This window comes from Excalfactoria chinensis, unplaced genomic scaffold, assembly GCF_039878825.1.
Source record: "Excalfactoria chinensis isolate bCotChi1 unplaced genomic scaffold, bCotChi1.hap2 Scaffold_68, whole genome shotgun sequence".
Classification (NCBI taxonomy): domain Eukaryota; kingdom Metazoa; phylum Chordata; class Aves; order Galliformes; family Phasianidae; genus Excalfactoria; species Excalfactoria chinensis.
In genome coordinates, this window is record NW_027315710.1 from 348,219 (window position 1) to 362,083 (window position 13,865).

At 47.2% G+C, this 13,865-nt stretch overlaps 2 protein-coding genes across 2 annotated transcripts; one reads left to right on the forward strand and one right to left on the reverse strand.

Annotated features, from left to right (window-relative positions):
* Nucleotides 1-4,120: 4,120 nt before the first annotated feature.
* Nucleotides 4,121-5,056, forward strand: LOC140265169 (olfactory receptor 14J1-like). Its single transcript, XM_072361055.1, has one exon. The coding sequence runs from the start codon at nucleotides 4,121-4,123 to the stop codon at nucleotides 5,054-5,056; it is 936 nt and encodes a 311-aa protein (XP_072217156.1).
* A 6,330-nt stretch (nucleotides 5,057-11,386) lies between these two features.
* On the reverse strand, nucleotides 11,387-12,322 carry LOC140265090 (olfactory receptor 14J1-like). The gene has a single exon (XM_072360971.1). It carries the CDS (start codon nucleotides 12,320-12,322, stop codon nucleotides 11,387-11,389), a length of 936 nt encoding a protein of 311 aa, XP_072217072.1.
* Nucleotides 12,323-13,865: the final 1,543 nt, after the last annotated feature.

Below are 13,865 nucleotides of genomic sequence, written 5' to 3' on the forward strand. Positions count from 1 at the left end.
TTGGGGAGCACTTCTTCTTTTTTGAAGAAAAAGATAGAAATCAATGAGAATGTGTTAACCCTTCTTGATGTGTGAAATACTCACGAGTCCTGTTAAGTTTTAAGTGTATTCCTCCCAACTACCTGGCTGATCTATCCCAGGGAGATTACTGGAATTGCTCCATTCTTCAAAAATCTGATGGACTTTGTTGTCAGATCTGTCACCATGATTCTATCTATCCCTTCCTATCTCTGTCTAACTCATTTCTTGTACAAATATTCCCTGTGAAAGACAAACCTCGGTAGAAGCAGGTTGGATATGGAATCACTGTATTGTAAATGTTGATCACTGTATTTTACTGCTCATCCAATTGCATCTCCTTTCCTTGCATTTGCTGGCCAAAAAAAAAAAAAAAAAAAAAAAAAAAAAAAGGGAATTCTTTCCTTGCCCTTGTGCAGCTGGTTCTCTGTGGAAAGCCAGTGGGAGTTGGTGCAAAGCAGGTTTAACACTGAGCGGGTGACGGCAGAGGAGAAGAGTGATGTGAGGAACAGTGATGCAAGTCCCATGGGGCCAATGTGAGTAGAAACAGGATGGGGAGGTTGAGGAGCAACTTTGTCCACACAGAAACAGAATAGAACTCAGTGGGGGCATCCTGGATTGACATCAGTTGCACAGTGCTGCTTTAATGTCTTGTTTGAACACAACTATAAATAAACAGACAATAAATGTCTGCTGGATTATTCCTCTTTAAGCTCTCTCCAGATATCTCTCCATTTTGCTGAACAAGTTCTGAAAACCTGAAGAGGATGACAGGAAGGCACAAGGCTCAGGAGGCTCTTGAGGTGGTAATGAGCCCAAGGAGGCATTTGCTGCTGAGTCCGTCAACCTCCAGTGCAGAGAGAAGGCTGCACAAAGTGCTCAACAAGACAAAGTCAGAAGTAACAGTGAAGTTACTTGTAGTATTAATGGGCCCACTGAGGAACATTAACAAGCCATCTTCCCAAGGGACTTGTTAGAGCAGATAATTGGAAGCCATGACTACAATCAGGCAAAGGCACTGGCATGGTGGCTCTGATGCTGAGAAACTCCCCCTTTGTCTTATGAAGCAGAAAGGCCAAACCTTGATCTCCAGTCTTGGCAGGGAGATCCTGTCCCTCATGTTGGCTCAGGGCCCTTCCTGGGGCAGTGGATGGACAATTGTATGATGTCAAATGAAAGACAGAAGGACAGAAGATCCCAGGTTCTGCATGGGGTGCAAGGACACTGTGAGGTTCATGTCCCATGACTGCCCTGTGTCTCATCACAGGATGTGAGATGTAAGAAAGGCCAAATCTGATCATGTAGTCAATCCCAATGAAACTCTGAACTTCTGATCTCTCAGTTCCAGTGCCCTCCTTTGCACACCCTCCCATAGTTTGATGTTCTTTGCATACTGTGGTGCCCAGAAGTACACCCAGTGCTCCAGGTGAGGCTGCAGCAATGCAGAGCAGACAGGAGCTATCCTTTCTGTTACCCACCTAGCAATAACTTGTTTCCTGTGCTCTGTGGGACCGCTGGCCTTACTGGCTGCCTGGACACACTGCTAACACGTTCAATTTGATGCTGACCAGGACCCCCAATCATTTTCAGTCAGACCTCTCTCCAGTGTCTCATACCCAGTCAGTGTGTATGTCCAGGGTTGCCCCTACCCAGGTGCACAATCAGGCTCCTGTTATACTTTATGCACTTGGTGCATAGTACCAACTGGTACCCACTTCTCTGACTTGTTCACATGTCTCAGCAAGACCTCTCCAACCTCAGTGGAGGCAACAACACCTCCAACCTGCAAACTTGCTCAGAACATCTTCTAGTCCTGCATGCAGGTTATCCACAAATACATGAAAGAGTTGCTCTCACGTCTGTGAAGATAAACTCACTTCCTCTTAAACCCTTTTCCCTCTGTAAACTATTCCACTATTTGTACCCTCATTTACACTTCCTGCAGAGGGCCACAAATGTTGGTGAAGGGCGTGGATCATCTCCCCTATGGAGAAAGGCTAAGTGAGCTGGGTCTGTTTAGCCTTGAAAAAAGAAGGCTGAGAGGGGACCTGATATAGGTCTATAAATATCTGTGGTGTGGGGAACAAAGTCGTGAGTCCAGACTCATATCAGTAATGTGTGGAGACAGGAAAAGGGAAATGGCCAGGAACTGGAGCATAGGAAATTCTGCAAAATTGTGTGCAAGAATTTCATTATGGTAAGGGTGACGGAGCACTGGAACAGGCTGACCAATTGGGTTGTAGAGTCTCCTTCTATGCAGATATTCATGTCCCGCCTGACCGCCTACCTGTGCACGTAGCTGGTGTTCCCCAGGGGTCATTGTTGGGACCTGTCCTCTTCAACATCTTTATTGATGACCTGGATGAGGGCATTGAGTGCACCCTCAGTAAGTTCGCAGATGACACCAATTTGACTGAGAGTGTGGATCTGCTTGTGGGTAGCAAGGCCCTCCAGGGGGATCTGGACACGCTGGAGAGCTGGGCTGAAGCCAGTGGAATGAGGTTCAACAAGACCAAATGTCACATCCTGCACTTTGGGACCTGGAATGTACAGCCCAGGGGTGTGGTATAGTCACCGACCCTGGAGGTGTTCAAGGAATGACTGGATGTTGTGTTGAGGGACATGGATTAGTGGGAGCTATTGGTGATAGTAGAACAGTTGGACTGGATAATCTTTTAGGTCTTTTCCAACCTTGGTGATTCTATGATTCTATGATATCCTGAACTTGTCTGAGTGCCCTTTTTGTTTCAGCAAACACTCTCTGGGAGGACTCACCACAGGTCTGGAATTAGTCACTGACCGCTAGAAATCTGGTGTATAATTCATCAGATTTCAAAGCACAGTCATGATGCTGTTGTCTTGCAGGAGCTGTTGACCATGAAGACGCAGGGACAACCCAGGGGAGACGAGTGGGAAGGATAAAGATGACATCCTCTGCTGTTGAGCTGGGCTGGGCTCCTGGGACACAGGGAGCTCATAAAAGTAGGTGGTGCTGTAGAGGTAAAACTGTGCCCAGGAGCAGCTCTGGTGCACAGCACAGCCTGCAGGTGACAGAAGGAGAGGAGAGAAAGGGGAGAGAGATTGCAGGATGTGTACACAGTGAGCAGGCTTTGAGCTCATTGCAGGAGCACTGCTGACAGATCACGACACGGTAAGCCTCACTGCAGACATGAGCTGCTTTTCATAGAGGGGACATTTTGTACTGGGATATTTTGTAGCAGATCAGGCTGCAGGCACTGCATGTTTCTTTACTGTGGAAAAAGCCTTCTGCTCCAGCTGAGGGCTTCCGTGGTGCAGCATCAGAGCACAGCCCTGAGGGCTGCGTGTCCCAGCACAGCTGCAGGCTGTGCAGCCGAGGATGCAGGCGGGTGCCCAGGGCTGTCCTGCAGAGCAGGTCCCTGCTGTGCAGGGGGAGACATGTGGGGGGAAGGAGATCCCCGGCAGGGTTTCTGCTGCCACAGCTGCTGGCTGGGGCAGAGGGATCACAGCTCAACTGCACAACAAAATGTTTGTAAGCGTGCTTTGCCAGAGGAGAGCCAAGGCACGGATTTTCCATTTCCTGTTCTGAGGGAAGGGATGAGGATTCAGGGCAGAAATCTAATAGGGGCTGTCAACTTTGTACACAGCTCTGAGACTCTCCAGTTTTAGGAGCTCCCCATGCATTGGTGATTTTGTGGACAGTCACACAGGTTGTGCTTTCAGCCTCTCCTTCCTAAAAGGATACAGTCAGTTTCAGTGATAGTTGTTTTCTGCAGACATAATTAGTTCACTTCTCCAGCAAACAGGCTGATTTCTATGAGATGATTTGAAGTGGAAAGATGCTGGGGCTGGGGTCTTGAAGAGCAGCTGCAGGAAAGAGGAAACTATCCAGGTGGCTGTAATATAATTAGGAAATGAGAAGAAAGTAAGAGCTCCCTAATATTCTACTCTTTAGGGGATGGTGAAATTCATGAAAATAACTTCAAGTTCTGGAGTAAAGTGAACATTTTCCAAAGGAAAAGGAAAATTATTATAGTATAGCAGGAGGAGTGTATCTGAGAATGATCTGAACTTGTCGTTATCTTCTGCACTGTGAGCAGGACTCCAAGCCCAGCAACAGCAGATGCCCAACAGCAGCTCCATCAGCGAGTTCCTCCTGCTGCCGTTGGCAGACACGCGGCAGCTGCAGCTCCTGCACTTCTGGCTCTTGCTGGGCATCTACCTGGCTGCCCTCCTGGGCAACGGCCTCATCAGCACAGCCGTAGCCTGCGACCGCCGCCTGCACACCCCCATGTACTTCTTCCTGCTCAACCTGGCCCTCCTCGACCTGGGCTGCATCTCCACCACTCTCCCCAAAGCCATGGCCAACGCCCTCTGGGACACCAGGGCCATCTCCTACGCAGGATGTGCTGCACAGCTCTTTTGCTTTGTCTTCTTCCTCTCAGCAGAGTGTTCCCTTCTCACCATCATGTCCTATGACCGCTACGTTGCCATCTGCAAGCCCCTGCACTACGGGACCTTGATGGACAGCAGAGCTTGTGCCACCATGGCAGCAGCTGCCTGGGGCGCTGGGGTTCTCTATTCCCTGCTGCACACTGCCAGTACGTTTTCACTGCCTCTCTGCCAAGGCAATGTTGTCAACCAGTTTTTCTGTGAAATCCCACAGATCCTCAAGCTCTCCTGCTCAGAATCAAATCTCAGGGAAGTTGTGCTTATCATTTTTAGTATCAGTTTAGTCTTTGGGTGCTTTGTTTTCATAGTGGTATCCTATGTGCAGATCTTCGTTGCTGTGCTGAGGATGCCCTCTGAGCAGGGACAGCACAAAGCCTTCTCCACGTGCCTCCCTCACCTGGCCGTGGTCTCTCTATTTCTCAGCACTGCCTTTTTTGCCCACCTGAAGCCCCCCTCCATTTCCTCCCCACTCCTGGATCTGACAGTGGCTCTTCTGTATGCAGTGGTTCCTCCAACACTGAACCCTATTATCTATAGCATGAGGAACCGGGAGATCATGCACAGTCTCAGGAAGCTGTTGCAATATGCACTGTTCCAGCTTCCATAAATTACATATCTTCCTACCACAATTCTCAGTGAAGGTTCTTTATGTTTTATGCATCTTTGATTGTTTGATTGTGTGTGATATAAAAACCTGCAAAAAAATGTTACTGAACCTATAAATAAAAATTTATTACAATTCTTTCCTACCTAATTTCCATTTTCTGACTCCAAGCGCTCATGAAAACTTGGAACCAGACTCCCTGGAAAAGTTGAAGGATTCCTAATAAGCTTTCAAAATGGACTTTTCCTTAGCTCCTCTCTCTTCTTACCTTGTCTGGGTCTGGGAGAGGTACAGCCACTGACAGCAGCACAACGTGCTCCTTTCATTCTTGCTCACTTTCCACTGCCACAGTGCTCTCACATCCTCTCATTTGTGCTGGACACAAATTTGTGTGTTTTGTGTGTCTCACAACCGTCCTGTTTTCTCTACAGCAGCACTCTGGGGCTGCAGTCAGTAGCCGGCAATATGAACGACTGTGTCAGAGCTGGTCTCCTTGCTGGCACTGCCATAACAAGAGGGCCTCTTCAGAGCAGGACCAGAGAACTGGAGGCCTCTTCCAGAGCTGGTGTAAGGAATGTACCTCAGGAGCTGCTTCCTGAGAAGACTTTGAGATCTTCTGGTGCTCTTCACTGAGTGACAGGGACAGTTTCAAGAGTCTAAATGAGATCTGTAAGGGACTCAGGACAGTGCTGCGCTTTAGAATTTGTGGGTTGAAGTAAAGCTAATTTGTGAGACAGAGAATAAATAATGCGTAATCATTATGACAAGTACATGTATATTTGTATTTACACACACATACATGTTATATATATGGTATATTTTCACATATAGACAATATATGCTGTTGCAAACATATATGCATAGATACTAATATGTACGCATATAAGTTTGCAACTCCAGGACCTGTGGCAGGGGTTTTAACAGCCACAGGGTTCACTGTAGGAGCTGTAGCAGCCGCTGGGCTGTTGCAGGGGCGCATCTCATTGCCATATCGGGAATCACCACAGAACCTGTGACAGAAACTGGGGCAGCCACTAGGTGGATTCGAAGGGTTGGAGCGACCACATGGCTGTACCTGCTGGCACAGCGCACCTCCTCTGGGAGGAATTTGTTTCATTTGCTTATAGCTGTACTTGGAACAGCTACAGAACCTGTAGCAGGAGTGACTGCAGAGCTCATTATGAGGGGTGGAGTAACATTGAGAACTTTCCAGAACTTGGAGCAACCGCAGGACGTGTAGCAAAACCTTGGAGCTGCTGCAGGGTTTGTGCCAGGAGTTCAGAGGCTGCAGCACTGTCAGCAGATCCAGTTCTCTTCCCCTTGAGGATGCTGAAGAGTGTTGAATACAGCTCAGTAGGTGTGGGCCAGGCCCTGGCACGCTGCCGTTGTTTGTGCCTCTATGGATTACCATGGCCACAGCAGACCTTCCCCCCATATTCTACCAGTTTCTCAGGATCCTGCAGTTGCTCAGAGATGAAGTTCCAAAGCCCTGGGGGTGCCCACCGCTCCTGGAAGCTGCCCAGACCATCCTACACCCCCTGCCATGCAGAGCTGTCTCACCTTGGGGCAGATCTCTCAGTGAAATTCTCAAATAATTATTTAATCTGAGACATAACCTGGAACACATTAATGACACATAGCAATGGGAGCATGCTGGCTTGAGCATCCCACGGATAGTCAAAATCCTCAGGTACTGTTGTAACTACCTTTGTAGTACCAATGACACTCTGGTGTTCAAAAAGGGCAAGGAGGAAGATCCGGATAGTTACATGTCAGTCACACCACCATCCAGTACCCTGTATGCAGTCAGAGTGTGTGTCCAGGGTTGCCCTTACCCAGTTGCATAATCAGGCACTTGTTCTTGTTATACTTTATGAACTTAGTGCTTAGTACCAACTGGTACCCACTTCTCTGACTTGTCCACATCTCTCTGCAAGTCCTCTCCAACCTAAGTGGAAGCAACAGCACCTCCTCATCTGGTCTCATCAGCAAACTTGCTCAGAACATCTTCTAGTCCTGCATGTAAATCATTGTCATGGTTTTGTACTTTTGTAATTTTGCTACCAGTATTCCACATCATAACATCATGTAAAGTATGGATGATTTTACCAAGTGTGCTACTCACAGAAGAAGACTACATATCCCAGAGAACACCACGGTCAAGGATGAGTCACGAGGCAAGGACACTATATAATCTCACTTCGGGGCTGGACTTGCTCTCTTGAATCCTGCCAGCCAGGGGGGGAGTATGTGGGAGAATTCCAGCCATTTCGCCTAGAGTTACAGTAGACCTCTCAGTTTTCAGGACTCACTCTCTCTCCTATTTTACTTGATTTGTTAGCCTTAATTTGTATTATATTGTATTATATTGTGTTATCCTGTATTCCGACATAGTATTTAGTAAATAAGTGTGCCTCCTTAGATCGTTGTCACTGTTTTCTTTTCTTTTTCCCTTTCCTTTTGGGCCAGCGGCCCTGTGGGCCGGCTGTCCCCCTGTCATGGGCGCAGGTGGATTTTCACTTAACCCATTACAGTCATCCACAAAAACACGAAAGAGAAGGGGCCCTAAAAATGTGCGCTGGAGAAACCTGACAGTGACCATCTAACAGCCCGATGAAAACCCTTGACTATAATCTTTTGGGCCTGACCTGATGGCCAAATGCTCAGCCACCACGTTCTGTTTCTGTCTAGCCGTATGCAGAATACTCTGTCCAGAAGGGTGCTGTGAAAAATAGTTTCAAAAGCTGTACTGCAATCCTCCAGGATAACATCACTGGCTTCCCTTGGTGAGCTAAATGAATAGCGGTGTCATAAAAGGACCTGAAGTTAAACAGGACCTTCCCCTTGGGGACCTCTGTTGGCTGTGACCAATGACAGAATTGTCCTTCAGCTGTTTTTCCATAACTCCCACCATCATTATCTCCATAATTTTACCAGGCACTGGAGTGAGACTGACAGGTCCATAATTGCCCATGTCAACTTTCTTGCTCCTCCTTACAATGAGACAACATATGCCAGCTTACTGTCAACTGGCATGACCCTAGGCTAATTTAGATACCATTGAAATGAGAGCCCCGAGCATACTAAGGTGTCATCAGTGCAAGAATGTAGATGTGCCATAGCTTTGCAATGCCGTGAACTCTGGAGTATGCCACAGATGGAGCAGAGAGGAAGATCTGCCTCTTCTGTTGTGACCTCATCCATTTGGTGAGTAGAATAGCACCACATGCTACATGGGGACAGTGTCTCTGCTCTGCTCTGCTTGCAGGGGAACGGTGAGGAGGGTTGCTCTCATGTCAGTGCAGACAAACCCACTTTCTCTTAAACTCTTTCTCCTCTGTACACTTTTCCACTACTTGTATCCTCATTTACACTTCCACATACCATTAACAATTACACTTTTTTTACCATCAAAAAGTTTGTCAAACAATACAGTTCTTCGGTTCCCATAAACACCCTTAATACCGTATAACTTTCCCTTAACAATCCCTATCGTTCAGTTATAAACACTTTGCTACAGAAGCAGCACTGATTGACCCACCTCCCTCACACAGTTCCTCACAAGCAGTACATAGATTACATAAATGGGTTGACACTCAATTGTCGGGTGGAACGTACGCAGCTCCTCTGGACCCTCTTCCTAATCTATAGAGTACAAACTCCCGTCTTCTTACATACAAGCAGAAAGTACATACGAGTGGACAGACAACACAGAGTCTTTCACTTCGTCCATCTCTGGCCATTTCCCTCGCAGGAGGGAGGAAACTCAGATCGGGACTCGGCACTTGTCCCACAGCTATGCTGTGTCTCACTCACACCACAGTCACTCTGACACTTAGATCAAAATCCATGGCTTATTCATAGTACACAATGCTGACAATGTCTTCTAGCTGGAATCTTAATAACGCTCGTACCCTGGTTGACCAGTTGCAACCTTTAAGATTTTTCCCAGAGACAGATTGACTCACGGTTCCAAACACTTACAGCAGATGATAATACTGGCCACACAATCTACAAGCCTCATCATTACAGCAAGGAGAACCCAGGTTACCATTTGACAGGATATCCACTATATCCCATACCCATAGGAGAGCCCAGCCTAGGTCCGTCCTATTGCCAGCCTACTGGGGGAGAGCACATGCTCTTGTTTCCATGCCTATGACTTACATGTCCCTTTAACAGGTATTCCCCCAAAGAGTCTTGTTACCCCAGTTGGCAACCTAAGCCATGAGCTCACCTCCCTAGGGGCAGCATGGATGGCTGAACCCTGAGTAGGATTTCTCCTCAGGACTTATGGGCTCCCCTTGCCATACACGTACCTGGTCTGCCTATGGATGGTCCTTGTCTGTCCCTGCAGTGATCAGGTGAGGAAGGGAGTCCTTCAGAGAAATCTCAGGGTGCGCCAAATGTGTCCCCCCTCTCAGCTGGTCCTGCTGCTGAATAGAGCTGGTCCCATCTGGGCCACCAAATTGACCTCAGGAATAAACTCTATGACCCAGTGTGAAGTTATAAAACAGGAATGCATTTAGTGGGTGTCGGGTGCAAAGGGGGATCACTCCATCTGCCTTGCACACCAGCAAGCAGAAGCATTACATATTTCAAAGCCAAGCTCATACTTATTCAATAAATTTCCTGGAGTCCAACTACTTATTCACTGTTTCCAGTAACTCTTTTACATACTGCCTCTCCCTCTGGCACATGCATAGTTTGTAGTGGGTGGACTCCCTTCAGTGTTCGTGGGGATGAAGTCAGATGTCTTTCTCGCGAAGGTTCAAAGTCTTCCTCGCTCTGTCCTTTTTACCCTGTCATGTTTGATAGAAGTTGCCTGGTCCTGGACAGCTTCTTGGGCAATGCTCCCTTTAGTATGCAGGATGTTCTTCCTTTATGTTAATTACACATCCTACTTGTTTATGGGCACACGTAACTAACTTTTGACTTTGAGATTAACTCTTTTACTGTATCAGTTTGTCCTAACAGATTGTGTTTGCCTAGCAGAAGTGGAAATGCCTCATCTGGAAAGCTCTTCTCCTGACCCTTAATAAAAAAGACATGCAGACAAGGACAGGGAACCTCTGAATTCCCATTTGCAGGGCCATCATTCAGCTGAGGCAGTCAGTGCAGGTGTCTCATCTCCAGATGTAAAACCCTGGGGTTGAAAAGGGATTCAGTTCCCCACGGCTGTTCCAAACATTGTGATAAGAAAATGAATCAAATTCTTCCCAAGGAAGATGCACTATGCCAGGAGGTACAGCCCTGTGGTCACTCCAGGCCCTCCGATGAGCCCAGTGGCGGCTCCAACTTCAGTGACAGGTCCTGTGGTGATTCCAGCTCTGGCAATGAGCTCTGCAGTTGCTCTAAGTCCTGGAACAGCCCAACAGTTGCTTCATCTCCTACAGTGAACCCTATGGCTGTTAAAACCCCTGCAGCAGGTCCTGACTTGAAAACAGATATGCATATGAATTAGTATCTATGCATATCTTTTTGCAACTGCAAATGTCATATATATGTGAAAATATATTGTATGTTTGTATGTGTATATATACAGATATAGATCTATATAATCAAAATGCTTTTTTTTTTTTGTTTTGTTTTTTTTTTTTTTTGTCTATCTTAGTAAATAGCTTTAACACAACAAATTCTAAACCACAGCATTGCCTTGAGACCTTTAAGATCTCTCTGTTACTCATGAAACTATTATTATCACTTAGTGAAGAGAACCAGAAGATCTCAAAGTCTTCTCAGGGAGCAGCCCCTGAGGTTTATTCCTTACACCAGCTTTGGAAGAGGCCTCCAGTTCTCTGGTCCTGCTCTGAAGGAGCCCTCTTGTTATGGCAGTGCCAGCAAGGAGACCAGCTCTGACACAGCCGTTCATATTGCCGCCTACTGACTGCAGCCCCGGAGTGCTGCTGTAGAGACAACAGGACTGTTGTGAGACACACAAAACCTTCAGGCCAGCACAAATGAGAGGACTAAGTAAGAGCACTGTGGCAGTGTAAATAGAGTAGGAATGAAAAAAGCACGTTGTGATGCTGTCTGTGGATGTATCTCCCCCACACCCAGACAAAGCAGGAAGAGGGAAGAGCTAAGGAACAGTCTATTTTGAAAGCTTTTTAGGAATCTTATAACCTATTTAAAGAATCTGGTTAGATGTTGATGTGAGCTCTTGGAGTGAGAAAATGGAAAGAAGGAAGGGAAGAAGTGAAATATTTTTTTTTATTTATAAGTTCGATAACATTTTCTTTGCGGGTTGCAATATCACACACAATCAAACAATCAAAGATGCATAAAGCATAAAGAACCATCACTGGGAAACCTGAGACAAAGATGTGCACTTTATTGTAACTGGAATAATGGATATAGCAACACCTTCATGAGAGCATGCTTGATCTCCCTGTTCCTCATGCTGTAGATAATAGGGTTCAGTGTTGGAGGAACCACTGCATACAGAAGTGCCACTGTCAGATCCAGGAGTGGGGAGGAAATGGAGGGGGGCTTCAGGTAGGCAAAAAAGGCAGTAATGACAAATAGGGAGACCACGGCCAGGTGAGGGAGGCATGTGGAGAAGGCTTTGTGCCGTCCCTGCTCAGAGAGCATCCTCAGCACGGCCATGAAGATCTGCACATAAGACACAACTATGAAAACAAAGCAGCCAAAGCCTAAACTGGCATTAAAAATGATAACCACAAGTTCCCTGAGGTAGTAGCCAGAGCAGGAGAGCTTGAGGATTTGGGGAATTTCACAGAAAAACTGGTTGACAACATTGCCTTGGCAGAGAGGCAGTGAAAACGTACTGGCAGTGTGCAGCAGGGAATTGAGAAGCCCAGCGCCCCAGGCAGCTGCTGCCATGGTGGCACAAGCTCTGCTGTCCATCAAGGTCCCGTAGTGCAGGGGCTTGCAGATGGCAACGTAGCGGTCATAGGACATGATGGTGAGAAGGGAAAACTCTGCTGAGATGAAGAAGAGAAAGAAAAAGAGCTGTGCAGCACATCCTGTGTAGGAGATGGCCCTGGTGTCCCAGAGGGCGTTGGCCATGGCTTTGGGGAGAGTGGTGGAGATGCAGCCCAGGTCGAGGAGGGCCAGGTTGAGCAGGAAGAAGTACATGGGGGTGTGCAGGCGGCGGTCGCAGGCTACGGCTGTGCTGATGAGGCCGTTGCCCAGGAGAGCAGCCAGGTAGATGCCCAGCAAGAGCCAGAAGTGCAGGAGCTGCAGCTGCCGCGTGTCTGCCAACGGCAGCAGGAGGAACTCGCTGATGGAGCTGCTGTTGGGCATCTGCTGTTCTTGGTCTTGGAGTCCCGCTTAGAGTGCAGAAGATAATGACAAGTCCAGACCATTCTCAGAGACACTCCTACTACTATACTGTGAAATGCTTTTGTTCTTCTATGTCAGTGTTCATTTAGCACCACAACTTGAATTTAATTTCATGAAGTTCAACATCCTATAAGCAGAAGAAGCATAAGGAGCTTTTACCTTCCTCTCATTTTCTAATCTTATCCCATCTATTGGATTTTTTCATCTGTTTCATGTCTCATATCTTTACCCTCACTGCTCTTAAAGCCCTCAAGCCCAACCACTGTGCCCTTCACTTTCTGTTCAGGAAATCTGCCTATTTGCAATATTAGTGCATTATTCTTATCAACAAAAAATGATAATTTCAACTACTTCCACCCTTTATAAGGTTCCTCTCCCTGAAAGGAGAGGATGAAAACACATCACGTGTGACAGTTCACAAAACAAACAGCCCCCTTCAGTTTTCTCCTTCCAATCCTTTTCCATTTCTTAACTAAGAAAAAAAAAAAAAATAAAAAAAATAAAAAGAAAAGAAAAAGAAAAAGAAAATTCCTACCTTGGGTCGTGGCTTGCCAAGGCGGCTCCTTGTTCAAGTTGAGTGCTGATCCTGACAAGCCACAGTGTCACAGCCCCTGGGTCACAGCAGGGACCCTGCTCTGAGCATCCACCTGCAGTCCTGGCTGCACTGCCTGCAGCCGTGCTGGGACACGCAGCCCTCAGGGCTGTGCTCTTATGCTGCAGCATGGAAGCCCTCAGCTAAAGCAGAAGGCTTATTCCACAGTAAAAAGCATGCAGTGCCTACAGCCAGATCTGCTATGGCATGACCAGGATTAAGTTAACCCTCTATGAAAAGCAGCTGCATAGTCTGCAGTGAGACTTACTGTGTCGTGATCTGTGAGCAATGTTCCTGCAGTGAGCTCGCAGCCTGCTCTCACCTCACACGTCCTGGAAGCTCTCTCCTCTTTCTCTCCTCTCCTTCTGTCCCCTGCAGGCTGTGCTGTGCACAAGAGCTGCTCCTGGGCACAGCTGTCTATCTGCAGCGCTGCCCACTTGTATGTGCTCCCTGTGTCCCAGGAGCCCAGCCCAGCTGAGCAGCAGAGGATGTCATGTTTATCCTTCCCACTCATCTCCCCTGAGATGTCCCTGGGTCTTCTTGGCCAACAGCTCCTGATAGACAACAGCATCATGACTGCACTTTTAAATCTGATGAATAAACACCAGATTTCCAGTGGTCAGTGACTAATTCCCGACATGTGGTGAGTCCTCCCAGAGAGTGTTTGCTAAAATAAAAAGGGCACTCAGACAAGGTCAAGATATCATATAATCATAGAATCACCAAGGTTGGGAAAGACCTAAAAGATTATCCAGTCCAACTGTTCAGCTATCACCAATAGCTCCCACTAATCCATGTCCCTCAACACAACATCCATTCATTCCTTGAACACCTCCAGGGTCGGTGACTATACCAACCCCCTGGGTAGTCCATTCCAGCTCCCAAAGTGCAGGATGTGACATTTGGTCTTGG